We start from the raw sequence: 27,770 nt of genomic DNA on the forward strand, positions 1-27,770 counted from the left end.
AGACAATTATTACAAACTTATGTTAATGCCACCGTACTAAATACAATGATTTGCCTCCTTCCAGGACGTCTCTCGAACCAAGCTAACGGCCATTATCCCAGACCCCATAGTGACCCCCTCCACTGTAACCATAATGAAGGATGAGATTGACCGAAAGCCAGAGTATCCAAAACCTGACACAAACCAGATGATTCCTTTCCAACCCCGACACCTGGCACGTAAGTGACTGATGTTGCTTTTTATTTCCTGATTTCAATATTGTCAGTTATTTAATGGGCTCACTGACAGGATGTCAGGATGTGCTTTGCTTAATCATTGCTTAAAAAGTGTAATACTTGAACACTTTTTGTTATTGTACAGCTCCTGGTCTCCATCCTGTCCCAGGGGGAGTGTTTCCTGTACCCCCAGCATCTGTGCTGCTTATGAAACTGTTACCTCCACCTATGTGTTTCCAGGTGAGTTCAGCAGTGACCATTTTCAATAGACCCCAATTCAGGTGTCCTTGAAACATGAACTATAATGAGCAGACATGTAAAACGCTGAGGGAATTGAGGAGGATCTGCCCAGTAGTGGACCTCTTGCTCGGTCACTAAAGTCAGAGTAACTTCTTAAGGACTTCTTTAACTCCTTAAGGTTGTCACAGCCCAGTGGGTGGGGTGGGGTGGGGATGCTCCCACTATCTATTTAATTTTCCCAAATAGCCTCTGAGTAGTCTCCCAAACAGCCTCTGAAACCAAGTCCTGGCCTTCACATGTGGCTTAGCTACTGAGCCTGGCAGAACCAATTTCTACTGACAGAAGTGGCAAAAACAGGTACCTAGTGGTTTAACATCAGTCGTGGTTGGCAGCTCATTAGTGAAAGGAAGACAATGATCTCAAAGCTCTGCTGCCTTGTGGCTATACCCATTCATGGGGAAGGCTTCAGGAGAAAACCCCACAGAAAACTCCGGAGCTGTAGTTCCTAAGTTGAGTTCAATGCTGACTGGCAACTCCTGCGATGCTACTGGTGCCGAACTGTATGGGTCTCTGCTGTTCCTTTGGATTCATTAGCTGTGTAGAGAGGAAGAGCTTGCTGCGTGGCAACAGCTTACTCTCCATATTGTGTTGTCCTGGCTTGTGTATCGCATAGACGGCTAGGATGTAATAACCACATTTGATCACACCAACAGAGGGCAAAATGGCATTCAGTCTCTCTCAATCTCCCTCCTCTGCATCTTGAACCATGCTTGTTTTTTTAACTTTTCTGATGAAAGGTTATTGATGTGAAGGTTTTGTAGGATCAAATCCTCCTTTTGCAATTTGCAGTCGCCTTAAATTCCTGTTTAAAGAAGTGATTTACATCGTGGCCTATGTTATATATGTTCTGATTTTAATCTTGGCAGAATTACTGAACGAAAGGTTTCTTGGAGTCCTTGACCTGTCAGAACCACAGTTTCTCTGCGCTCAATAGTATGGGAAGCCAGCACTTGCAACACTTACCTCCTTCTCACTGTATAACCATTCCATCTTCTTGTTAATTAATTGAACCCTTTCTATATATTGTATGTTCATGTGTTGGATTGGACACTGACACAAGAAAATGAGGCAGAGTTTGAAGAAAGTGGTGACTGGAAAACTCTCTTTTCAATGAGTTGAACTGATAGTTACTCAGTATCTCATTATATTTGTAAACTTCTTTCCCACAGGGGCCATTTGTTCAAGTTGATGAACTAATTGAAGTTTTGCGTCGCTGCCAGTTACCAGACAGTAAGCGATATTCTTTGCTGTTACTTTGTGACACTCTGGTGAAAACAATGAGCACTCAGCCATGCAATAGATATCAGATCACATATCAGCACTTACTTCTGAAATTGTATTTGCTTTCCTTAGACATAGGAGTAGAATTCGGCCCACTGAGTCCACTCATGACTGATTGATTATCCCTCTCAACTCTGTTCTACCTTCTGTCAGTAATTTTTGGATACTAATCAAGAACTTATCAACCTCCACTTTAAATATACCCAGTGTCTTGGTTTTAACAGCATTCTTGTACAAATGTTGAAGAAACTGATTGTGTTCAAGTAAGCTGGTTAAACTGTTAGCCCAAAGCATTGACATATTTTACAACTGACTTTTTTTAGCAATATTACGACAGATGACATAGAATGTTTCCTATGAGGTACTTATTTTAAATGCTATTGAGAGTTAGGAATTCAAACCCTTGTACTTCTTTTAAAGTCCACGTTGCGTTGTCTTGAGTACAGCAAAGGAATGTTTACTATCTCAGTTTGCATGATCCTCACTGTCCAATTCAAAGCATGAACAGAACTTTAAGTTCATATCTCTAAAGTCTTAAAATATTTGCATAATAAACTGTATTTGTTTTAAACCCCTTCATCTTTCATGACTTTTATCATTCAATGAATTGTGGTGTTATGTTCCTTTTAATTTCTCCTGCTAAAAAAGGATTTCATTATTACCAGCTCTGCATTCTCTCTTCTGCTGCGTTTAAAAAGCATGCAGGTCTGTGGGATTAGACTGGGTTACTTGTGACTGCAAACACTGAGTCAGAGTTGTAGCGCATGGAAACAAGCCCTTTGGTCCAAATGGTTAATTTGGACCTGGTGTCCACCAAGCTAGTTATAAACCTTTCCTATCCATGAACCTGTTTAACAGCATTTTAAAATTGCTGTTGTACTTTGCATAACTACTTCCTCTGGCAGCTCATTCTATTTTTGCACCCTTTGTTAAAAATTAATTGCCCCTGAAGTCCCTACTAAATCCTTACCGTCTCACTTTAAACCTAAACCTGGGAGAAAGACTGATGCTTTCACTCTCTCGGTCATTCACGATTTTATACCGTAAGACCATAAGATATAGAAGCTAATTAGGCCATTTGGCCCATCGAGTCTGCTCCGCCATTTCATCATGGCTGATCCATTTTTCTCCTTCGCCCCGATCTCTTGCCTTCCCCCCACATCCTTTCATGTCCTGACTAATCAAGAATCTATCAACCTTTGCCTTAAGTATACAGACAAACTTGGTCTCCACAGCCGCCTGTGACAAAGAATTCCACATTCATAACTCTTTGGCTAAAAAAATTCCTCCTCATCTGGTCTAAAAGGACTCCTTTCTATTCTGAGGTTGTGTCCTCTGGTCTTAGACTCTCCCACCACAGGAAACATCCTCTCCATATCCAGTCTATCAAGGCTTTTCAATATTAAAATGGGTTTCAATGAGGTCACCCCCATTGAAATTCCAGTGATTATAGGCTCAGAGCCATCAAATGCTCCTCATATGACAAACCATTCGATCTCGGAATCATTACCGTGACCTCCTTTGAACCCTCTCTAATGTCAGCACATCCGTTTTTAGATAAGAGGCCCAGAATTGCTAAATGAACAGCATTTCTTTGGTTACAGAGAATGTTGCTCAGGATAACAGGAGAATTAGTAAATTGGTCTTGTATCGAGACACGGTATAAAAAAACCTGTCTTGTATACCATTCATAAACTTCAATTCATCAGCACAATACATTGTGATAGTACAAGGTAAAACAATAGCGGAGTGAGAATGAAGTGTTACAATACAGAGAGTGCAGGCAGACAATAGGGTGCATTGTCATAACAGAATAAGACTGTGAGGTGAACAGTTCGTTTTATTGTTCAAGTGTCTTAAAACAGAAAGACAGAAGCTGTCTGTAGCGGTTACAAAAACAAACCAAAACTGCTCAGAGACTAAGCATGGGGTTTGACACTATGATGTGCTCCAAGAGTAACAAAGTTCTAAGTCGAAGAAAGTATGCTCAGTCCTTTATAAAGAAACCAGCAAAGATGAACAACCTTGTAACAATACACTAATGAAACTAAAACTAATGATGGAACAAAATAAGCCATCTAAACATACTTAAGTGTTTTTAAACAATCTTAGCGTATTAAATCAATTAACATTTAGGTGTTAGCAGTCAACAAAAAAAACCATACTCCCCACCTATCCCCTGCTCTAACCTAAACCAACCTAAGACAAAGCGTGACAAAAATATACTCTTCACTTATACCACGCTCAACCCACATGATAAATTACCCATAATGAAAGCGTAACACAAAATTCAGAAAATAGATACATTGCTCTTACACTGTCCTTAAGCCTGGTAGTCTGTGCTTTTCGACTTTTGTATCTTCCGCCCAATGGTAGGGGCTGAGGACAAGGTTCAGGATTGAAGGGGAGATTGAGTATTTTGATTGTTTTACCAAGGCAGCAAGAAATCCATGGAGGGAAGGCTCCATGATGTGCCGAGATGTGTCCACAAGTTTCTGCAGTTCCTTGTGGTTGTAGGCAGAGCAATTGCCATTCTAGGTTGTGATAGGATTCTTTCTGTGATACATCAATTAAAAATTGGTGCAGGTCAGAGGGAACATGCCAAACTTCTTCAGTGTTCTAAAGAAGTAGTGACACAGATGAGCTTTCTTATATTATAGTAATTTATAGTTTTTTTTAATGTATTGCACTGCAGCCATAATTTGTGATATTAAACCTGGTACTGAAAACTGGGGATTTAAAAAAAGCTAGACATGGCAAGTATTATTTTTTTCACCTAGAGTGAACCCACAGCAGTTTTTAGTAATTAAATGTGTTAAATAATCACTTATTCCTAATTACCTCAGAGGTGTGCTGATGAGTTGGTTTTGCTGATGGCCGCAGCCTGTATAAAGGTACATATCATTGGTGTCCAGTTTTGACTCTGAGGGTGAGAAAACATTTCCATCTGTGTTGTACGGTGTTCCTGGGATCCCAAAGTGACCTGATCATTGATTTCTTCTGCCAGAAACAAGGAACCATTTGATTCCTCAGCTTACAGGTTGTGTTCCATTCACTTAGAATTAGGACTGGTTGTAGACTGTGAAAGCACAATTAACAAGCAAGTGAGGTAAACACTATGCAGAACATGTAAATGCAGCCTCTTGAAGACATTCCAGTCAACAACATCCTCATGTAAAAGACCACTTCAACATTAATTTTAATAACAAACTTGAAATGGTAATGATAGCACTGAAATTTCATTCGCCCAACCCCACGAAAGATTGGTTTATTAATGTGTGTCTTTTAATTTCTTCAAGCCGTTGAACAAGCTGTTGAACTGATCACTGGAGGCCAAGCGGAAACAGTTGCTGAAGGGAATGGACCTATAGAAAATGATGCAGTGATTAAAAAGCCCTTGAAAAGGGCAGCAAATGAAGATTCTGATGAAGAGGAGGAAAAGGGTGCGGTGGCACCTCCTGTGCACGACATTTACAGGGCTCGCCAGCAGAAGCGAGTCCGATAAACCTCTACCAGCAGCATTTTATGTCTTGAAGGAGCTGAATGTCATTCTTAAGCTGTCAAGAAATGAGCTGTGTCTTCACTTGCCTGTGGAAATGAGACTGTGCTTAAACTGTTGTGCCTCATTCGAGTAAGGTGGCTCATCCGGACAGGGGGACAAAAAAAAACTGGATAAAACCTGACTTCTTCTGTACGAAAAACTGCATTTTTGAAGAGGCTTTTGTTCGGCAGAATAATAAACTTTGGTATTGATCGCCAGACATTGCACCCATACACAGCCAGTGCAAACATTTCAGCTGCAAGCTAGTTCCATGCAAAAATGCAACTTGTGAATCTTTGTGATTTTGTTTTATTTGTCTGTTTCATTTTTTTAAAGAAAACTGGATGGTGCAAATACAAGGAAAGGTATTTTATTATCCCATAAACTACAACTGTTATGCCATGTGGTTTCCTGCCAAGTGTCATTTTACCATTATTTAAGGTAACCTTTTTCCTTTTGTAATTTGAGAGCCTGAACACAATCTTTGTAATAAAGACAGAAAATGCATTTAAACTCTGACTCTTGTTTTTTGCCATCTTAATGTATGCGAGATGCTCAGTGTCTTTGCTATGTCTTTAAATAGCAGGCGCAGCAGCCAAGTATTGCTAGAAATCAATGAATGTTTTATTAAGAATATAAGGCAAGGTAACTTACAGTGAATGTCAGGAGCTGCACAGGTTTACTGCTTTGCCAGACCAGGCACAATGGAAAGATGACTCAGCACCCTGTCATTTGTCAGAAGCCTACAACCTGTGTTTCTGCAATTCATTGTAGATTTTTTTTCCAAAAACAATTGTTAGTTTGTGAAAACAGATTCAATAGGAACAGTTAAAAACGTAATTAATATATACTATAAAAAACAGAAGGCTGCTGGAAAATGGGTAATGGAATTAATTGGTAACTCACAATTAGGTTTTAGTTCTGAACTAATTATTTTAAAGAAGGCTTGAGATCTTAAATGTGCCAAAGAAAAAAAAATCCTCTTTGATAACCCAGCATTTTGAAAAGCACTTTTCCACTGTCAACATCTAATGTCCATTTGTAGATTATAATTCATCCTTGATTTAGTGTAGAAAACGTACACTGTGCTTGAAATATTTTGCTGGAAATCAGAGTCATTGATCAACAGGCATGCAAGTGTTTAACCTCTAAAATCAAGAATGGGTTTCCAACTCACCACTTCTTCATGCACTAATACTCTCACTTCTCAATGTAATACATGAAAATCAGTTACCACAGTCTAAGGATTAGCTTCACCTTATAGTCAAAACTTTATATTGGCTGAAATAGTCATGATCTGAAGTTGAACTGAAGTAGTTAGTATAAAGTCAGTTCAAAAGGTTTTCCATTCTCTTGCCTCTGGGTTATTCATTGCCACAAGCAACACTATCATTGCTCAGAGATGGATCGGATGAAAGTGCTGCAGATTGACGCAGTCCTTCCAACTTCCGTCACGGATAGTTCACGGCCAGGCAGGTCAATGTTTTACATCTAAAACCAAGTTTATTTGGCCTAATGACAGACAGACCTGTGCAATGCTGGGCTTCCATTAGGTGTCATGAGCTAAATTTTTGAGCTGAATTTTTGGCTGTTAGCATCAGGCATTTTACAAAGGGTGATACAGTCTCTGCTGAGAGCTGGACAGAGGGCAATAGATGTTGGGGCTTTAGAGAAGATAGAGATGAATTAGAAATGGGTGAGGATGTAGTTAACTATCAGTGAATAGCAGGACATGTCTGAACCATAGTAGAGCCCTGCCTGGTCTTTTATGGTGATACACCACCCTACATTAAACCCTTTTTTTAAAAGATGTCTCTTTCAAAGTAATTCTAATGTGCTCTCTAATAACAGGAGGTTGACTTCAACCCCACCCACCTTGACCAAGGCATTCCTAAATGTACAGTCATCAACACAAGCACTTGTGGTCAGAGCCACAGTGCATCACCTGTATAAACACATTCATATCTACTGTTGTTTATTTATAAAACTACTACTGCCACTCAATGTACCTTTATTACACCAGAATACATTTTTTCTTTAAATACTATACATTATTACTACTGTACATTGCAAAATTCTGGAAACATGCAGCTGGAAAAAAAAATCAGTGACCATTGTCAAGTTTTACAAAATAAGTTACTAGTATTTACACTGGTAAAGTACAACTTGTAGTCAGTACAATATATGCTGTTTCCATTGCCAGTCTCTGTAACAGTACACAAAAGGCAAGCATAATGAATGCTCAGCAAGCAAGCAATGATACTAGATCACAACCAGCAGTAAGGAAAATACTGAGTTTAGAGCCACTATGTTTCAAAAGCTTTCATTTAAATAAAGATGACTATTCAGTAATTAGTAATGTGCATAAAAGCAAATCGAAACAATATACGAGGAAATCTGCAGATGCTGGAAATTCAAACAACACACACAAAATGCTGGTGGAACACAGCAGGCCCGGCAGCATCTATAAGGAGAAGCACTGTCGACTGTGCTTATAGGTGCTGCCTGGCCTGCTGTGTTCCACCAGCATTTTGTGTGTGCTGTTCAAAACAATATCCTCATTTTAAACCGTTTCTACAGTGCTCCCAAAAATAATCCATTTTTGTGTCGGCTTGTTAGACATTCATATATATATAAATATAAGAGAAAAGACATCTGGTACCTTTTTTTTATATAGTATATCTTGAACTACCACAAAAGAGAAGGATTAAAATATTCCCTATGGATTTAAGCAACAAACTAGGTTGAATGGTACATGAATATCCATTTTATGCTTCCAACTCAGGCATAACTGCAGTGTAAGTGGGCTTTCTATTTTCACAATATCATATTTGAAGGTTTTCTGGATTGGATTTGTGCCAAGGATAATGAGGTTGGAAATCTAGATAAGTTAATGAAAGAGTGATAACTCTTGACCTGAATACAGGGTGGAATGAAGGCTTGTAGTTACACTCTAGAAATAAGAGTTGTTTTATCAAAGACATTCTTGTTGCCACAGGGAGGTTCTCTGTTGATTACAGTTCAATTAAATAGATGCATCAAAAAGAGGTGCTTCATTTATTATGCAAGAGCTCATCAGAGATGGGGGTTCCTACTATCAGACCACACCAGCTAGATCCAGTATTCACCAAAGACACAAACACTGCCCAGAGATGTGCAGTGAGCCTCTTGCACCGTCTGGTATGCATCACCATACCATGGCATCTGTCTAAACTAACCAAAGCCAAGGGCTGCTCTTTCTATTAATTATTTACCAATTAGTCACACTGGGCCTCTAATTAGTGAAAGTTTCAAGGTGTTTTAAATCTGAGTTTTTGGGATGGAGGAGGGGAATGGAGAAAAGCTTTGGAGAAGAAATATTTAAAATGAGTATCTCAGAAGAGAATTGGATCTCGACTTAAAAACACCATCCCTATTTTACACAAACAGCAAAGCTCAACTGGATACTCCCCCTCACCCCAAGCCTCAGATTACCCCAAAATCAGCTATTTCTTCACAACTTTCCCTTCCCAAACCATAAAGAGAATGAAATCAGCTGTGGAGAGACACACAAATGGGAAGATCTTGTTGCTCAGTGTGCAATGCTTTAGATTTCATGATCATTGCTCCTTCTCACCCATTCCAGGAAGCTGTGTCTCGTTTCTCTGGAGCACTTTAGCCAGGATAGTGTCATAATAAGGACTGAAGACCATCTTGTTATAGTTCACCAGGTGAAGAAATTTAACTGTTATCTTTTCCAGTTCTGTTCTAATGGGGCTAAGCCCTCCAGGGACTGAAACGGATTTTGGATTACTTGACATGAGATGCATCTTCAGAAAAGTCTGAATTCGTGAATCTGGCAAAAGAAAAAAATTCTAAATGAAAGTGGAGAGTTGCAAAGAGTGATTCCTTAGAAAAAGACTTTTTAAAAAAAATCAAACTGGAATATCCAAGTCACAATCCAGTCAAGAACCAGGGATTTACTAAGATTCCAAACAGCTCTGTGGAGACTGGAAAAAAATAAAACCAAAACTTAAAAACATAATCCTTCTTCCACTGTAGCTACATCAGAACTGCAAATTCAGAATTAATAAAGTAACTGGTTAAAAACAGTAATCATTTACTTTCAATTATGATGGAACACACTCTAAATTAGCTCTTCTATAGTTCTAGAGCTAGAATGTAAAACTGAAATGAGGTTTGAACAGGTGCAATCACATAATGTGTGAGCATAAAGGATCACCGCTGGAATCCGGTGATGGGAATTTACAGCCGCCCTCTTAGAAGGGTTGGAAGCCTGTCCTGGTGGTGGTTGGAGGTACTTGATACTGTGAGAGTTGAAACATTTATTTGCACAACATAAGGTATTTATCTAAACACAACAGATTCTGCAGATGCTGGAAATCCACAGCAACTCACAAAATGCTGGAGGAACTCAGCAGGTCATGCAGCTTCTACAATATTTCAGGCTGAGCTATTTCATCAGGGCTCATATTAATCTAATCTTTTAGAAGTTCCTGCTTAATCTGCTCGACTCTACTATTTTAGACATCATCTGAAACATAAGAACTCACTGACAATTGTTGACAAAATTTTTAGCTAGATAATTGCCAATGTGACCAGGCCCAAGCTCGAATGTTTGATTTGCCCACCCGTAGCTCAGTCACCTTATCTGGCTCCGATCAATCCTCCAATCCTTTGATTTCTGGATTCAGATCAATTATTAGATTCTGTGCAGCAACTGAAGCATTTCTGATTGGCAGACAGCTTCAACAAAGGCCATCCTACAACACTGACTGGTCTGGACTGCCAAATGTACAAATTACAACTACAAGTCATTTTAATGTAATTCAACATACATTCTTACCTATTAATTTGCGAACAGAGTTATCCGGACTAGCTACAGCCTGGATTTGACCTTTCAATACCATCTCTTTTTCAGTAGGTAGTAGTGAGAAACCATGTTCAGTTAAGCAGTGGTTCACTTCCACACAAATCTGCTCACTCATACTGGTCATGGCCTCAGCAAGGTGGAAGGAACTGTAAATGCAGCATTTTCAAAATAAATCAGTTCATTTCATCACTCAAGGTTCTCTGTTTCTTTTACATAGAATAAGCAAGAATACTGGAATATTTCTTCTTGTAATTTATAGTTTTTTGTTTATTACACTGCCACAGAACACTGAATTTCACAATACATGTCAGTGATAATAAACCTGAAACCTGATTCTGATTCTGAAAATTAGTCAGAGAGCATTCCCAATATTACAGTCTGTGGGGTCAACTGATTGCAATATATATTTTTAAACATATTTATTAAGATACAGCACGGAACAGGCCCTTCCAGCCTTCCAAGCTACATCACCCAGCAATCACAGGACAATTTACAATGACCAATTAACCTACCAACTAGCACATCTTTGGACTATGGGAGGAAGCCGGAGCATCTGGAGGAAACCCATGCAGTCAAGGGGAAAACATACAAACTCCTTACAGGCAGAAGCTTTAATTCTCCGTGTTAGGATTTTAATAAATAATGTGTTGGCAGTCCTGGAGAGGAGAGCTACGTGGAGGAAGTATCAGTGGCAGGGGAGGTGTGAGAGAAGGTAGAGTGGGAGGGAGAGGTTGTGAAAGGGCTCAGGAACTTGGTGAGAAATGGATAAGGAAGATGGAGAAGGGAAGAGACAAAGTGTGAGAAGGTAATAAACATAGATAAGATAGAGAAGAGGGAAGAAGAGTGAAATAGAGAAGGGAGAGAAGCAGTAAGTGGTACAGGATACTGAAAATTAGAGGTTACCCTCTCAATGGCTGAGAGACACTCTAGCATCTATGGGGTGGTTGAACTTTGGAGTTCTTTACTAAAAATGACCATTTGTACTACGTGAAGCATTAATTTTCAACCTGTAATGGAGAGGTGACTTGTATGAAGGTATTGAGGGCATGGGAAAGAGACGGATATGAATGAGGTTAGGTGACAGATCAGAATTGATGAGACTGAAGCAGATGTACCATTCCATAGAAACATGAGATGCAACACCAAATTTCATGGCTGGAAAATCTCAGCCAATCAGGCGGCATTCATGGAAAGAGGTATGATGTGTCAGATTGAAGACCTTTCATCTGAATTCAGGAAGAGAGCAGAAGATGGAAAGGGCAGTGGATGTAACAAAGGGAACCTCTGGGATAGGGTGACATAACTATATGGGTTCAATTTCAACATTGAAGAGAAATTTAGTTAAGTACATGGAGAACTATTGCCCATGTACGTGTCAATAGGACTAGACCAAATAACAGTTTAGCATAGACTAGATGGGCTGAAGGGCCTGTTTTTGGGCTGCAGTGCTTTGTGACTAATAATCTAGCAATAAAAGGGCAGTTAAGCTCTCTTGCCTAATAATGTGGTGTTAATGTTAAAATCTTGGTAATACTGTAGAGTCTGGCCCACTGGGAACTGAAAGAAAGAACAAAGGAAGAGATGGAAGGTAAAAATCGTCAATCCTGAAACAAACAGAAAGTTATCTAAGGTTGGAGAATTCAATATCAAGTCCTGCAGACTGCAATACACTGGACACAATGCCAAGAGTGGTGGTAAAAGAAAGTACATTAGAAACATTTAAGAGACTCTTAAGATAGACACAAGAATGAAAGGAGAATGGAGGACTATGTGGGGAAATAAAGGTTAGATTGATCTTGGAGTAGGTTTAAAGGCTTGCATAATATGGTGGGCTGAGGGGCCTGTAACACAAGCATACATTCAAGCTTGTGTCTCCTCTAACACAAGCATACATTCAAGATGAAAGCCCAGGAGGCAGGGATTATTAGTCAACTAGGCAATAAATATGCAGTGGGTGCCACAAGCAACGCTATTACAGCTCCGGGCGTCAAGGTTTGGAATTCAATTCCAGTGGAATCTGTAAGGAGTTTGTACATCCCTAGGTTTCCTTTGGATGCTCTGGTTTCCTCCCATAGTTCAAAGACCAACTGGTTAGGAGGTTAAATGGTCATTGTAAATTGCCCCATGATTAAGCTAGGATTAAACTGGTGGCAAGACTCGAAAGGCCTATTTAGCGTTGTATCTCTAAATAAAAAATAAAAATAAAATACCTACACTAACCTTTCTTGTGTAATCAAATGGTTCTTTAAAACTAAGATTTAGATATTCTGACAAAACCATCTGGATGGTGAAATCCAAATCAACAGAGCCATAAATAGCTGAAGCATGTAATAAATCACTTACTGCGTATGCATGCCTGTCAGTAAGACTTTAATGATCCCCTTCAGTCTGTCCAGAAATCCCGAGAGTCCTGAAATGGCAGCACCAGTCATGTTGTATATAACTAGCAGGGCAGCTGCAATAATGGTCAGCTGATTCAACTCCCTCTGCATCTCCATGAACCGGGACTCGTCCATCAGTACAGTCTAAAGGAAAGGAACAAGAAGGCAAATCACCTGAGCAGGTCAAACTTCAGTACAGGATTTATCTCATCAGGAGGCTCATCCAGGGAATTGCTTCGTTCTCTGTCAATTATTGTCAGATTTTAAATGTTCTTCCCTTGTTGCTTCACATTATATCAAATATTGAAAGATCTAGATATAGTGGACTTGGAGAGGATGTTTCCTATAGTGGGGGAGTCTAGGATCAGAGAGCTCTGCCTCAGAGTACAAGGATGTCCCTTTGGAACTGGGATGAGGAAGAATTTCTTTAACCAAAAAAGTGTATCTGTGCAATTCATTGCTAAAGACAGCTGTGATGGGCAAGTTGTTGGATATATTTAATGTGGAGGTTGATAGATTCCTGAATGTAAGGGCATCAAAGGTTACAGGGAGAAGGCAGGGTTGAGAAGAGATAATATATCAGCAATGGTGGAGCAGACTCAATGGACCAAACGGCCCAATTCTGCTCCTATGTCATGTGGTCTTATAGATTTTACTCTGGCTAAGGAAATGGGACAAACTACTAATTCCCTCACTGCTGTCCTTCACCAGACCACTAATCATACACTTAAAAGAGGAAAATCTAGCACTTATACAGTATAGCCAAAAACCCTTTAAGTGTTATAGACTGTCATTACGTAAGTAGTTTGTGTTCAGTGAACTCAGATACTATCCAGAAAAGGCTGCTATTCTCAAACTTAAATCACTCAACCTCCACGAAAGCCAAAACAGTAAGCAGGTACAAGTATCACAATGGAATTGGAATTGGTTATGTTGTCACATGTACTGAGGAACAGAGAAAAGCTTGTCTAGCATATTGTTCATTCAGATCAATTGACTGCATTGAGGTGGAACAAATAAGGTACAACGATATAAGAAAGCAGGATAAAGTGTAACAGACACAGTGAGAGTGCAAGATCATAACGAGGTAGATTGTAAGATCAGTAGTCTATCTTATCATAGTAGACATTTCAAATCTGGGAAAAAAGATACCGTCTGTCTATGCCACTCATAATATTATAAACTTCTATCGGATCTCCCCTCCGTCTCTGCCACTCCAGAGAAAACAACCCAAGTTTGTCCAACCTCTCATAGCGCATACCTTCTAATCTGGGCAACATCCTGGTAAACCTCTTCTGCACTTCTCCAAAGCCTCGACATCCTTCCTCTAATGGGGGCAGCCAGAACTGTATGCAGTACTCCAGACACGGACTAACTGAAGTTTTATAAAGCTCAACGTAGCTTCCTGACTTTTGAAATCAATGCCTCAACTAATAAAGGCAAGCATGTCATACCCCTTTATAACCACATTATCAACCTGTGTAGCTATTTTTAGGGAGCTATGAATGTGGACTCCAAGATCCCTCTGCCCCTCAAAACTGTTAAGGGTCTTGCCCTGAACAGTGTACTGTTATGAGTGATGGGCAGACCTGATGGACAATGGGGTGCAGAGTTAACCGTTCCCAACCCCACTCCTGAGAACTACGAACTAATGCTGTTGTTATGCTGCTAATGAGAGAAAGAGATAAAGCCCAGGCAAGAACATCTGCTATAGATAAGAGAGGGGAGAGAGACTGTTGATTTACTGAATTATGACTCTTTCTGGATTATTTGCCTTTTACTACAAGGACTGTAGTTTGCTCATTAACATTCCTCAGGAGACAGCAGGAGTGGCCTGATTTGATGGACACAGTCATTCAGAGTTGATGGATAGCTGAGACCCCATGAATGGGGATAAAAGACAGGTCTGGAGAGACACCCTTCAGACACACCAGTGAACACTGATTGAGTGTTGGAACCCACAGAAAGGTGGGGGCTTTGGAGACCAAACCAGGAGATCGGTCAGTAAAGCTCACAGTGTTACAGCAGGGCCGGTGGGGACTTGTGTGTGTGTCCACTCATGCCAGAGTGACGAGTCCACAACAGAAGAACAGTCTAGCTGAAGACCAGAGGGGTCATAACTGAATGGCCACAACGATACGACAGATTAAGAAAGCAATGGAAGGTTTGGCTGCTGTAACTGTTACATCTCGCTCGTTCTCTCTCTCTCTCTCTCTCCCTCCCCAACGATTTCAACACAACAACCGTAACTACTTCAGCATTTATGAACTGAACTCTATACTTTCCTATGACAATTCATTTACCCCTAGACATCAATAGAGCTTGTTTATTATTGATTATTATTATTCCTGCACTTTTAGGTTTATTACTGCTAACTTGTTTTATATGTATATTTGCATTTTTTATATTGTATTGTGTAGTTTACTAATAAACACCTTTAGTTTGGTACCACCAGACTCCAACGGATACTTCTATCTTTGCTGGTTTGACACCCAGTTACGGGGTACGTAACAGTATCATCTCTTTACATTTGACCTACTAAGGTGCAACATTTCACAATTGGCAAGCTGAAACGCCATCCGCCAATATCTGCAACTGATCTATATCATGCTGTATTCTTTGCTGGTCATCTATGCTATCCACAATACCACCAATCTTTGTTTCATCTGCAAACTGACTAACCTTTTCATCCAGGTCATTTCCATATACTGTTCCCTCTAAGCTGCACAGTAACTGAAATGCTCCCGTGCATGTAGCCTTTGTTGCCACACCACCGGAGTTTTCTTTTATATGTTAATTTCAAGTTCAACACAGTTTTCAGGCCATGTAAAGATTTTTTTGCCCAGAGCAATTGTTGGTCTGTGCAGCTATATAAAAAAATTAAAGGGAATGTTGTTTATATACATCACTAACAGCGGTGTCCCAGTGCAGATCCCTGCAGAACATCACTAATCACAGACCTCCAGCTAGTTAATTCCCTTAGACCCCCACTCTATCTTCTATGGGCAATTCTAGTTCTGATACAAACAGCCAATTGATCTAATGCTTCTTAATCTTCTGGATGAGCCTCCTATGAGGAACCTATCAAAATCCATGTCGACAACATCCACAGTTCTATCTTCATAAATTACCTCGTCACCTTGTGAAAAACCTCAATCAAATTAGTAAAACACAACTTGCCCCACACAAAGTCATGTTGGCTCTCCCATAATTTAGGCAATAGTTTTCCAAATGCTCATAAATCCTACCTCTAAGAATTCTCCCCAGTAATTTCCCCACCACTGACACAAGACCCACCAGTCTATAGTTACCAGAATCATCCATGGTTCCCTTCTTGAACATGTTGATGTGCTGAGTTACGTTCACAACTCTCTGCAATTTCTTAATATTATGAGAAATAGGAGCCCACGGACGAGCAGGTCCATCTGTCCCTCTCCCATTTAGTGAGGTCATAGCTAAACCATCTGTGCCTTTAATTTCCTATTCTCTCTCCTGACACTTGATTCCTCAGTATTTCAGATCTCTACCAATTTCCACCTTAAATACATTCACTTACTCTGTCCACAGCTCCCTGGGAGAGAGAATTCCAAGGATTCACAGCCCTCAGAGGAGAAATTCATTGTTGTGAAACTACGCCACTGGCATGAAATGCTTCCCCTAGGGCGGGGGTCGGCAACCCGCGGCTCCGGAGCCACATGTGGCTCTTTTAGGTCTGTGCTGCGGCTCCCTGTTGCTTTGGGAAATAATTGGTTGTGGCGACCCTTTTCCTGGCACATCCGAACCGACTCACAATAAGATAGCCTACGGGGGTTTGCGAGCACAGAGCTTTGGAGCCTCTGCGCCATGGGGGGGGGGGGGGGGGCAGGTTGAGGGAGGCTTAAAAGTGAGGCTGAAGATTTCGAATAAAGTTTTTTTCCTTCGACTGCAGTTACCGACTCCGTGTCGTAATTTTAGCGCTGCGTGTAGCACACCGCTACATGGTCAGTATTTAATTAATATGTTTTTTATGTTAGTTTGTTAGTTTTTGAAATGTAAATCTAAATTTGAAGATTATGGTGATCTTGTACAATCTAAATAAGACGTTGTGGCGGGCGACCCATTTCCTGACACATCCGAACCGGCTCACAATTAGCCAGCGTTCAGGCTAAGGGAGATAGCCTACGGGGGTTTGTGAGTACGTGTCTTTTGCAGCATCCGCGCCCATGGGGGGCGGGTTGAGGGAGGCTTAAAAGCAAGGCTGTTTAGTTCGAATAAAGCTATCTTTGACTGCAGTTTACTGACTGCGTGTAGCAACCGCTACAACGTGTTTTTATCGCTGGCTGTCCAGAGGGGAGGTGCTGAAACGCTTTGTCGCGCGTCTGGAAGAAGTGAAAACTTTCCTGGGCAGCAAAGGGCTCAACTTTCCTGAGCTGGAACAGCCAGAGTGGCTGGAAAAGCTACACTTCATGGTAGACATGACAGCGCACCTGAACACGCTGAACACAGCTCTTCAACGGGGCAAGGACGTACAGCCCTGCACATGTTGGGGGATGTTTTGCATTCGAGCGCAAGTTGACGTTGCTTGCCAGAGATTTACAGAAAGGCACATTGTCTCACTTCCCCAATTTGAGAGAGTTCAAACAATGTCACGACATGATAAATTCGGAGTATTTACATTCTGCAATCATCGCAATGCAAACATCGTTTGGGAAACGCTTCTGTGAGTTCAGAGAGGAAAAAAAACACATTATCCTTCCCGGTCACTCCCCTAAGCATCGATCCATCCCTACTGAATACGACTGCATTGTCAGGTGTGAGTCAACCTGAAGAAGTATGATAAATATTTTAATTGCGTATTATTTTACGTATATTCATATGTTTTCATTGTTCAGTGAAATAGTCCTTTTATTTTTCAGGTTGACAGCTGGCTGACGTTATTTTTGGTTTGCTGCTGGCGGCAAATTTAAGTTTGGCGTTTTTCATAAATACAAGAAGGACTCAAATAGACGTTGAGTATTTTACTTAAAAGTAACCTTCAACCCAACGTCTTTTTTTCGGAGTTCAAAATGTTTTTGTTGCATGCAGAAATGTAATTTCGTTTTCTCTGCAGGAGTTCATCAATTTCATAAATGCAACACATTATAGTTTATTTATACATAGCATAAAGGCAAAACAAGACGTTGTATGCAGTGTTATTTCATTTTAAATGTCAAACGGGTTTTGCGGCTCCCAGTGTTTTCTTTTCTGTGGGAAACGGGTCCAAGTGGCTCTTTCAGTGGTAAAGGTTGCTGACCCCTGCCCTAGGGAAAATATCCTCTCAACATCCACCTTGTCAATCCCTCTCATAACCCTATGTTTCAGAAAGATCACTTATCATTCTTCTAAACTCTGAACAGCAGCCTAGTCTCCTCAAATCTTCCTTCATTGATCAAGGAAAATCGGAGGTGACTTGATAGAGGGGTACAAGATAAGAGGCATTGACAGAGTGAACAGCCAGCACCTTTTACTCAGGGTGCAAATGACTAATTTGAGAGGGCACAATTTTAAGGCAATTGGGGATTGCCAAGCTACATTTTTTCACACCGCAAGTGGTAACTGCATGGAATACCCTGCCGGGGTGGTGGTAGAGGCAGATGTATTTAACAGTCTCTTACAAAGGCACATTGATGAAAGAAAAATAGAGGGCCATGTGGGAGGGAAGGGATTGATCTTGGAGTAGGTTAAAAAGAAATGCACAGCATTGTGGGCTGAAGGGCCTCTACTGTTCTATGCTACCAACAAAGTTTGTGCTTTAATTACATAAAACTTATGCTTGACAGATTTCCATTCAAGTACAAATCCATAACCCAAACACTTATATGTCACATTAAGTATAGACATCACTGAAGACTGTACCTTCCAGTGAACTAGAAAGGAGGCTAGTTTTCGCCCCTAAGAGAATCTCAAATAAGGGGACAAGATCTACAAGATAAAGCACCAGTGATTTGAAACTTAGGTATGTAGAAATTCTTCACAAACAGTGGTAAATAGGAATTTGGTGGAAGATGGATCACTGGAACTATTTCAAATGGAGGTGGATAAATATTAGATAGATTGAAGAATAGCGAGGTATAGAGAAATGACACACACTAGAAATTAAGGCCAGCACAGATCTGACAACGTCATATTGAAGGGCCTGATGACCTACTATTTTCTGTGTTCCTGTCAGGACATACGAGGTGAGGAAATGGTACGAACCTCCGGGAAGAGTCTGCTGCCGTGATCCCATTTCAGTAATTTAACATAGGCATGATTTAATACCAAGGAAGGGCCCAAAGCCGAAACTTCGGTTGCGGCAGCTGTTGCTCCATCAAGCACAGAAGTATCAGAACCCAGAACTTCACTCGCGGCCTCTTGCAGCCACTCCGTTGTGATCTCCAGTGAACCTATGATAAAAAAGAAAAACAAATCTTTAAAAAAAAAATCAAGGGGGGGATCTCACATTTCCAATAAAGTTGTCTTACTAAAGAAATTTACAATTTTACACTATTGATAGTGTCAGGGAAGGAAAATGTTAATATTAGTGTGTTCCTATTTTCATTGATTTTGTTACAGCTCTATAAATCTGGTTAGGCCGCATGAGAATTGTGACAGTTCTGGTCTTATTATGGGAAAGATGCAGAAGCTTTAGAGAGGGTGCAAAGGACATTTACCAGGATGCTGCCTGGAAAAGAGAAACTGTCTAATGAGAATAGGTTGAACAAGTTAGGACTTTTCCCTTTGGAGTAAAGGAGGATAGAGCGTAGCTAGATAGGGATGTACAAGATGATGAAGCATCGATCAAGTGGATAGCCAAAGGCTTTTTTCCTAGGGAGGAAGTAACTAATACTGGGGGTGGGGGATAATTTTATGATGATTGGAGGAAAGTATAGGGGAGATGTCAGAGGCACATTCCTTACACAGTAAGTGGTGGGTGCATGGAATGCCCTGCCAGGGATGCTGGTAGATGCAGATACATTAGGGGCATTTAAGAAACTCTTAAATTAAGCAGATGGACGATAGAGGAAAAAAAATGGAAGACTATATAGGAGGGAAGGGTTAGATTGATTTTAGTTGGTAAAAATCTAGCACAACATTGTGGGCTGAAGGGCCTGTATTGTGCTGTAGTGTTTTATAAATAGTCTGAACACTACCACATTTTTGTTCTTGCAAGCTTACAGTACATTAGTCTGTTGTACTTTAAAAATACTTTCTGATCTTACTAAGCTTTGAAATATTCAGAGGTCATAAAAGATCCAATATAAATAAATTCATTTAAAATCAGAAAACGCAGTGCTTGAGAAGCCAGGATGTACAAAGCTTGTATTGCTTCCTTTAGATGCACCACAGTTAAGGAATTATGTGCAGTTCTGGTCACTGAGCTATAAAGAAAGATGTCATTAAGCTGGAAAGAGTGCAGAAAAGATTTGCAAGGATGTGGCTGTAGTTGGAGGGCTTGAGTTACAAAGAGAGGCAGGATAGACAGTGGTTTTTAGCCTGGAAAATAGGAGACTGAGGGATGGCCTTACATAAGGAGTGTATATAACATCATAAAGGGCAGAGACAAGGTGAATGGTCACAGTGTTTTTCCTAGGGTAGGGGAGTCCAAAACTAAAGGATGCAGATTTAAGGCAAGAAGGAAGAGAAATAAAGCGGACCTGAGAGATACAGGCCAAATGAAGGCATGTGGAACTAGCAATTTGGTCAGCAGGGATGGGTTGGGCCAAAGGGCCTCCTTCCTTGCTGTATAACTCAATGATTCTAAGCTATAAAACCAAACTGTTAAATATAAAGTAAATTAAATCAGGTCAGAGACTTTAACAAACATAGGATTTTTTTTCTTCAGCAATATTATAAGCAATGTCAATAGAATAACATATGATCTTAGCACACCATTATTACTAACTTATCCTGGTTTTAGTTACTGACTGAGATAGAGAACTAGTGAGGAATATTTTTAAACAACATAACTGGATTAAGAAAGATACATTCTACCTAAAAAGGCACACCACGGTTATAACCAAAATCAACTGATTTACCCATATTCTCTCTACTGATGTGACCACTGTTTATGTTATTCTTCCATTTTAGTAAATTCAGTCTTTAGGTAGCGTAGAGGTTAGCACCCGCTGTCTGTAAGGAGTTTGTACATTCTCCCCATGACTGAATTGATTTCCCCAGGTGCTCCAGTTTCCTCCCATATTTCAAAGATGTACAAGGTAGGGTTAGTAAGTTGAGGGCATGCTATGCTGGTGCCAGAAGTATGGTGACAGTTGCAGACTACCTCCAGCACATCCTCTAACTGAGTTGGCTGTTAATGCAAACGACACATTTCACTGTACTTTTCGATGTTTCAGCGTACATGTGACATATAAAGCAAATCTCTTTTTAGTTACACATAGATAACAAGTGAAGTCTAAAAACATCAAACTGTCTAGGTAATATGACTATAAAATGACTCTTCATTCTCACCACGTTGCTTATCAAGGAATTCCTGGAAACATTTTCGCTCGTAATCAACAGACTGCTTCATTAAGTGTGGTCGACTGCGGCTAATGGTAACATTCACCATGTCGAGCTTCATTAAGTCCAGCACAGCAAAAATCTCCCTATCAATAGAGAATACATGCTGAGAATAACTCATGCTGTTTTGAGTCACAGAAAAGTACAGCACAGAAACAGGCCCTTCAGCCCATCTAGTCCATGCTGAACCAATTAAACAGCCTACTCCCATCGACCTGCAGCTGGACCATACCTCTACCATCCAAACTTATCTTAAGTGCTAAAATCGAGCATGCATGTACCACTTGCGCTGGCTCCCCATTCCACACTCTCCCAAACCTCTGAGTGAAGAGAATTGCTTTAGTAAATTTCCATGCTCCCTCTAGGGTATTCATATCCTTTTTATTCCAGCTCTGGTTTAACTATTGATTATAAAAGTTCAATTAAAGCTCTGTTTTATTTGATGAAGCCAGCCTAAGACCATAAGGCACAGGACCAGAATTAGCCGATTCGGCCCATTCAATGTGTTCCACCATGGCAGATTTATTATCGCTCTCAACCAACGTCTCTCTAAGGTAGATAGGTGGGGGGGGGGGGGTGTGTATACATCTTTTGCTATTAGCTCACAAAGGAATTTAAACTGTGCACAAAAGCTTGTCACACTCTGCCTCATCGGCATGTTAAGTATTTTTTTTGTGTGCCGTACTCTGCCAGAGCCTCAGCAATCACTTTGTTTTCCAAGTGGTTGTCTTGGAGGAAAGATTCTGTGAGTGGTCCCCCACGTCCTTTTCACAGTGCAATGTTTTTTTTTACAAGGTCGAGTTGTGAGCTTGACACTCAACCCGGCACAGATGGAAAGCACGTCCGGGAGCAGCCCGACTGGATTCGAACTCGGGAACCTTCTCTCCAGAGTCCAGTGCTGATGTCACAGCATCATGTTAAGTATACAGTGCCTATAAAAAGTATTCACACCCTTTGAAGTTTTTATGTTATATTGTTATACAACATTGAATCACAGTGGATTTAATTTGGCTTTTTTTGACACTGATCAACAGAAAACGACTCTTTCATGTCAAAGTGAAAACAGATCTCCACAGTGATCTAAATTAATTACAAATATAAAACACAAAATAATTGATTGCGTAAGTATTCACACCCTTTAATATGACACAACAAATCATCACAGGTGCAGCCAACTGGTTTTAGAAGTCACGTAATTAGTTAAATGGAGATCACTGTGTGCAGACAACATGTTTCAATTAATTGTAGTAAATATGCATCTGCATCTGGAAGGTCCAACTGCAGGTGAGTCAGTATCCTGGCAAAAACTACAAGCAACTCCATGGAAAGGTTATTGAAAAGCACAGGTCACGAGATGGATACAAGAAAATTTCCAAATCATTGAATATCCCTTGCAGTACAAGTCAATCATCAAGAAATGGAAAAAATATGGAAGAGCTGAAAATGTGCCTAAAGCAGGCTATCCTCAAAAATTAAGTGACAGTGCAAGAAGGGGACTAGTGAGGGAGGCCACCAGAGAACTATGACAACTCTACAAGCTTCAGCGGCTGAGATGGGAGACAGTGCACATCCAAGCTTGTTTAGGTGTTTCACCAGTCACAACGTTATGGGACAATGGCAAAGAGAAAGCTACCATTGAAAAAAACTCACAAGAAATCTCAGCTAGAGTTTGCCAGGCAAAATATATGGTGTCTACTTTTATCAGAAAATTGGAACTATTGGGAGAAGAATGTTCTCATACTTTCTCTGTAATGCGTGGAAAGTATGGCACTCTTGTTCACAGTGATTTGCAAGAGTACTGCTAAAACCTACAGTCACTGAAGAAGGATTTTCTGAACAATTCAAGGATTTGAGCATTCTGGAAATTCTGGACTGGGTAATTAACCCATTTCTTTGCAAGGTGATAGAAAAAAAACAGAGCTTGCATATAAAGCTTCCTGGTCTTTGAAGAGAGCAAAACTGCTCTTCATTGCATTTCCATCTTCCTACCTTGTTGAAAGAGGTTTCAGTGCAGTGAACCACATACTCACACAAAAAAAAAACAGAAACCGCTTGTTATGTGTGGGAACTTCAGGTTTTTGCTGTCACAACTTAACCAGATATTTCAACAATTGCTAACAACCATCAAGCTCATGGATCACATTGATATCAAAGCTGCTGTACAGTGCACAGGTACTGTGTAAGCTAGGTTTAAAGACAAATAAAAAGCAGAATCATTTTTCTCATGTTAGCACATGGTAGGCATGATTTTACACTAATGGGGTGCCAGAAAGTACATTGTGCCTAAGAGGGGCGTTGGCTGGTATAAAGGTGCTTTTGGGAAGGGGTGTTGGCAAGTATGAAAGTGCTTTGGGGGGCGTTGGGCTAAAAAAGTTCAGGAAACACTGATCTAGACTATTCAACAATTTCAATGAGATCTCCATTCATTCTTCTAAACTACAGTGAGTACAAGCCAGAGACATCAAACGCTTCTACACAATAATTTTCTCAAACTGCCCTACAATGATCAAGGTAATTATCTACACATTAAATAACCTTTAACCTTCTTGGCAGAATGACACAATTTCTTATATATTGCTACATTTTATGTATTTACTGCTTCAGATCTTCAGACGTACAGGCTTCCCCCGCAATCCGAAGGTAGAGCGTTCCTATGAAACCGTTTATAAACCGAATGTCGTAAGGCGAAGAAGCAATTGCCATTAATTTATATGGGAAAAAATATTGAGCATTCCCAGACCCAAAAAATAACCTACCAAATCATACCAAATAACACATAAAACCTAAAATAACACTAACATATAGTAAAAGCAGGAATGATATGATAAATATACACCCTATATAAAGTAGAAATATTGTATGTAAGGTGTAGTTTAACTTATCAAAATCGGGAAGACAATGGGCAAAGTCAATTTGGAGTAAAAAAAATTGGCAGGTACACATGTGCATACGCATGTACACACATACGCAAACAACTGCCCGCACAAAGTTTTACGGTCATTGTAGTCTTTCTCAGGGTAAACACACGTATAAAGCGGGTGTCTTTTCTTTGTAAAAGCAAAAATCTTCTTTGGTTAGCGAAAACAAGTACTAATGTAGCTCTTTCGTAACAGCAAGTTGTCGTAAAGCGAATGTTCGAAAAACGGGGGACACCTGTCCTCATGCCCAAGTCTCTTTGTTCCTGTGGTCCCGTTAGTCATTATTGTTTCTACTTTGCCTCAGTGGCATACTGCATCACTTCACAGATTTAGACATTAAATTTCAACAGCGAAGTCTCTCCATAACATCAGCTATATAATGGCCTCTTATGGTGTTAAAATCTTCCTCAATTTTTGCCAATACTTCCAGGTTTTGTGTCACTTTCAAATTTTTGCAGAATCATGCACAAATCAAAAGTAATAGCTTCAGAAATAGAATCTAATCAATAAACCAAAATACTTTGCACCTACTTTCCTTCCAGAAATCAAAACAAAGCATTAAGTTAATTAAGTTCCTGGATGACAAAATAAATCAGCCATGTTGACTGGCAGAGCAGATTCAATGGCCAAATAGCCTAATCTTGATCCTATGCCTTGTGGTTCTATGGTCTAACTCTGGTATATGAACATACGACCATAATGCATTGGCCAAATGTAGTTCAGATTGCAACAGTTAATCAAACAAGAGACCATATTATATAGTTGATTAAGTTGTCAGAATAGGTAGATAAATGAAAGTTCTTAAGTTCCTTCCTCAATTGCAGCAACTTTTAGTTTTCATGTTTGTGGGCGGGGGGAGAGGGGTTCACTATGAGAAGAGTGAAGAAGAACAAAAAGGTAGAAAGGATGATATATTACATTGCAAATTTCACTTTGTTACTAATAATCAAAATAAAAACAAGATACACTAGGAAGTTCAGACGTTATTACTGAATCTTAGTATATAATCTTGCCTGAATAGTGGCACCACGTCAGAGACATCTCTGAGGAGCTTGATGTCATCATCCCTGATAGGGGCGCAGAGTGTTCCCATCATCCCGATGATGAATTCAGCCAGCTTTGGGATGTTCAATGCTCCGTTCTCAGCCTCCTGTTTTATGAGGTCCAGATCCAGAACTTCATTGATTTGGTTCCTCAGCCTGGTATGACCAGGCAGCAAGAATGAGAGCAGAGTCTAAAAGATAACAGTGCTATCAGAAACTAGATGGAAACATCAGCAACATCCAAACAGTTCCAAAGTGAATGTAACAATCTATCCCAAAATATTCCCAAAAGACATGGGTATACCACAGGCATGGTCCATTTATGCACAAATCTACATGTTCAAGTGGCACCTTTAGCTACCAGCATAATGTTTTATAAATCATGCCATCCACAGTAAAGTCCTCTGAAATTTGCCTACTACTACAGTAGGTCTACAACGGGTGCAATCTCACTGGTTCTTCACTTGTTCTAATCTCTTCACTTAAGGTTGTGTGGCTTAGCACAGCTCAGATACTATTTATAAGTTCACTGATGACACAACTGTTTTTGGCAGAATTTCAGGTGGTAACATGGAAGAGTACAGTAATGAGAAAGCTCAGCTGGTTGAGTGGTGTCTCAACAACAACTTTGCAATCAATGTCAGCACAAGATCAAGGAAATTGATTGTGGATTTCAGGAAGGGGAAGTTGAGGGAACACATACCAGTACTCATTTAGGGGTCAACTATGGAAAGAGCGAGCAGCTTCAAGTTCCTGAGTGTCAACATCTCTGAAGCTCTATGCTGGGCCCAACATACTGATGCAATCATGAAGACAACACTCTAATGGCTATAATTCATGAGACATTTGAGGAAATTTTGTATAGCAGCAAAGATGCTAACAAATTTCTACAGATGTACCATGGAGAGCATTCCGTTAGTTGGATCACAGCCTGGTATGGAGATGTCAATGATCAAAACAAGGTGGAGAGGGAGTAGCTCAGTCAGCTCCATCATGGGCACAATCTTACCACCATTGAGGACATTTTCAAAAGGTGGCATCCAGGGCACTCTCCATCCAGACATGCCCTCTTCTCATTACTACTATCAGGGAGGTGGTATAGGAGCCTGAAGAGACACACTCAAAATTTTAGGAACAGTTTCCTTCCCTCTGCCAATAGATTTCAGAATGATCCATGAACACTATCTTGCTATTCTGTTTTTGCACTATTTGTTTTTAGTAACGTATAGTAACTTTTTTTTATGTCTTCCACTGTACTGCTGCCTCAAAACAAATTTCTCAACATAGGTCAATGATAACAAATCTGATTCTGATCATTAAGACTACAGCAATGTGTAAAGGAATATCAAGGGAATGGTTCCTAAGGGTGTCACAGCCAGGGGTGGTAGTGGGGATAAGCTCCCACAACTTATAAAGTGCTCCAAATGGCATGCATCTCTAACAGCCTCTGACATCAGGTCCAACTCTTGGCCTTCACATGCGGCTTAGCTACTAGGCCCAGCAGAACTGTTTCTACTACCAAGAGAAGGGGCAAAGGTGGACCACTGGCGCCTCAAAACCAATTGCTTTGGGCAGTTGGGGCTCATCAGCCTTGGTTGGCAACCCACCTAGGAGAAGGAAAACTGATTTTAAACCTCTGCTGCCTTCCAGCCATACCCACCCACGGGAAAGACTTCGGGAGTAAACCCCAAGGAAGAAATCTGGAGCCAGGGTCCCTAAGGCAGTTTGATGTTGTTTACAACTTCACTCTAGCAACCTCTGCGATGACACTGATGCCAAGCTGTATCGGCACTTGCTGTTCCCCTGGACTACATCAGTGACGTGGAGAGGGGTAACCTGCTACATGGGCAACAGTCAGTTCTTCAAAACTTCCCACCAAGGCTTGTGCCCTGGAGCGGCCACAGTTCACCATGGGCGCAAACCCATGATCCTCTGGGATCAACAGTTGCCTACTACTATCAAAGGAATAGTCAATATATAGGTAAACCTCAACCCCAACTTCACATGAAGGATGTGACTGTACTGGAGAGGGAGCAAAGAGAATTCACCAGGATTGGAGTACTACAATTTATTTCATTGGAGATTCAGCATGGTAACATGCCCTTCTGGCCCAATGGTCCATGATGCCCAATTACATACATGTGACCAATTAACCTACTAACCTGTACATCTTTCGAATGTGGAAGGAAACTGGAGCACCTGGAGGAAACCCACTCGGACATGGGGACTATGTACAAACTCCTTACAGGCAGGAGCTTTTAAGGAGAGACTGGATAGGTTAGATTTGTTTTCCCTGGAACAGAGAAAATTGGGGATGACCGCATAGGGGTAATATATACAATTATGTGTGGTTGATAGTAAAAATGTTTTTCTTCCCCCCCATGGTGGTGGTATCGAAGACCAGAGAGCACAGGTTTAAGGTGAGAGGTGGAAGCTTAGAGGGGATCTTTGGGGGGGTGGGGGCAGGGGAATTTCTTTTTCCTTACACAGTCCAGAATACTCTGCCTTAAGAAGTGGTAGAAGCAGGTACTCCGACAACACTTAAGAAACATCTGGCTAAGTACCTGAGCCATCACGGCAACAAAAGCTACAGACATAATGCAAGTAACGCCAGATTAATGTGGGCTGACCTCTCCTATCTGTGCTGCTCTCTAGTGTTCACTTGATTGAAGACAAGCTGGATTGTGTTCATTTGCAG

At 40.5% G+C, this 27,770-nt stretch overlaps 2 protein-coding genes across 9 annotated transcripts in view; one reads left to right on the forward strand and one right to left on the reverse strand.

Moving 5' to 3' along the window:
• Positions 1 to 5,844, forward strand: part of cstf3 (cleavage stimulation factor, 3' pre-RNA, subunit 3) — a 106,986-nt gene extending 101,142 nt beyond the window's left edge. For both annotated transcript variants that reach the window (XM_059976096.1, XM_059976097.1), the window contains 4 exons: positions 65 to 218; positions 361 to 455; positions 1,685 to 1,745; positions 5,096 to 5,844. In XM_059976096.1, coding sequence (XP_059832079.1) covers positions 65 to 218; positions 361 to 455; positions 1,685 to 1,745; positions 5,096 to 5,301 — 516 coding nt within the window. In that variant the 3' untranslated portion in view covers positions 5,302 to 5,844. The remainder of the gene's footprint in view (positions 1 to 64; positions 219 to 360; positions 456 to 1,684; positions 1,746 to 5,095) is intronic.
• Positions 1 to 27,770, reverse strand: part of tcp11l1 (t-complex 11, testis-specific-like 1) — a 55,029-nt gene that overhangs the window by 15,055 nt on the left and 12,204 nt on the right. For 5 of the 7 annotated variants that reach the window (XM_059976104.1, XM_059976107.1, XM_059976106.1 and 2 more), the window contains 6 exons: positions 25,043 to 25,263; positions 21,061 to 21,197; positions 18,808 to 18,995; positions 12,554 to 12,735; positions 10,184 to 10,356; positions 7,332 to 9,172 (listed from right to left, as the gene is read on the reverse strand). In XM_059976104.1, coding sequence (XP_059832087.1) covers positions 8,937 to 9,172; positions 10,184 to 10,356; positions 12,554 to 12,735; positions 18,808 to 18,995; positions 21,061 to 21,197; positions 25,043 to 25,263 — 1,137 coding nt within the window. In that variant the 3' untranslated portion in view covers positions 7,332 to 8,936. Of the gene's footprint in view, positions 1 to 3,618; positions 4,876 to 5,991; positions 9,173 to 10,183; positions 10,357 to 12,553; positions 12,736 to 18,807; positions 18,996 to 21,060; positions 21,198 to 25,042; positions 25,264 to 27,770 lie in introns of those variants that run through there. The other 2 variants (XR_009513357.1, XR_009513358.1) reach the window with 2 other exon arrangements.

This window comes from Hypanus sabinus, chromosome 7 (genome assembly GCF_030144855.1).
Source record: "Hypanus sabinus isolate sHypSab1 chromosome 7, sHypSab1.hap1, whole genome shotgun sequence".
In the NCBI taxonomy this organism is placed as follows: Eukaryota; Metazoa; Chordata; class Chondrichthyes; order Myliobatiformes; family Dasyatidae; genus Hypanus; species Hypanus sabinus.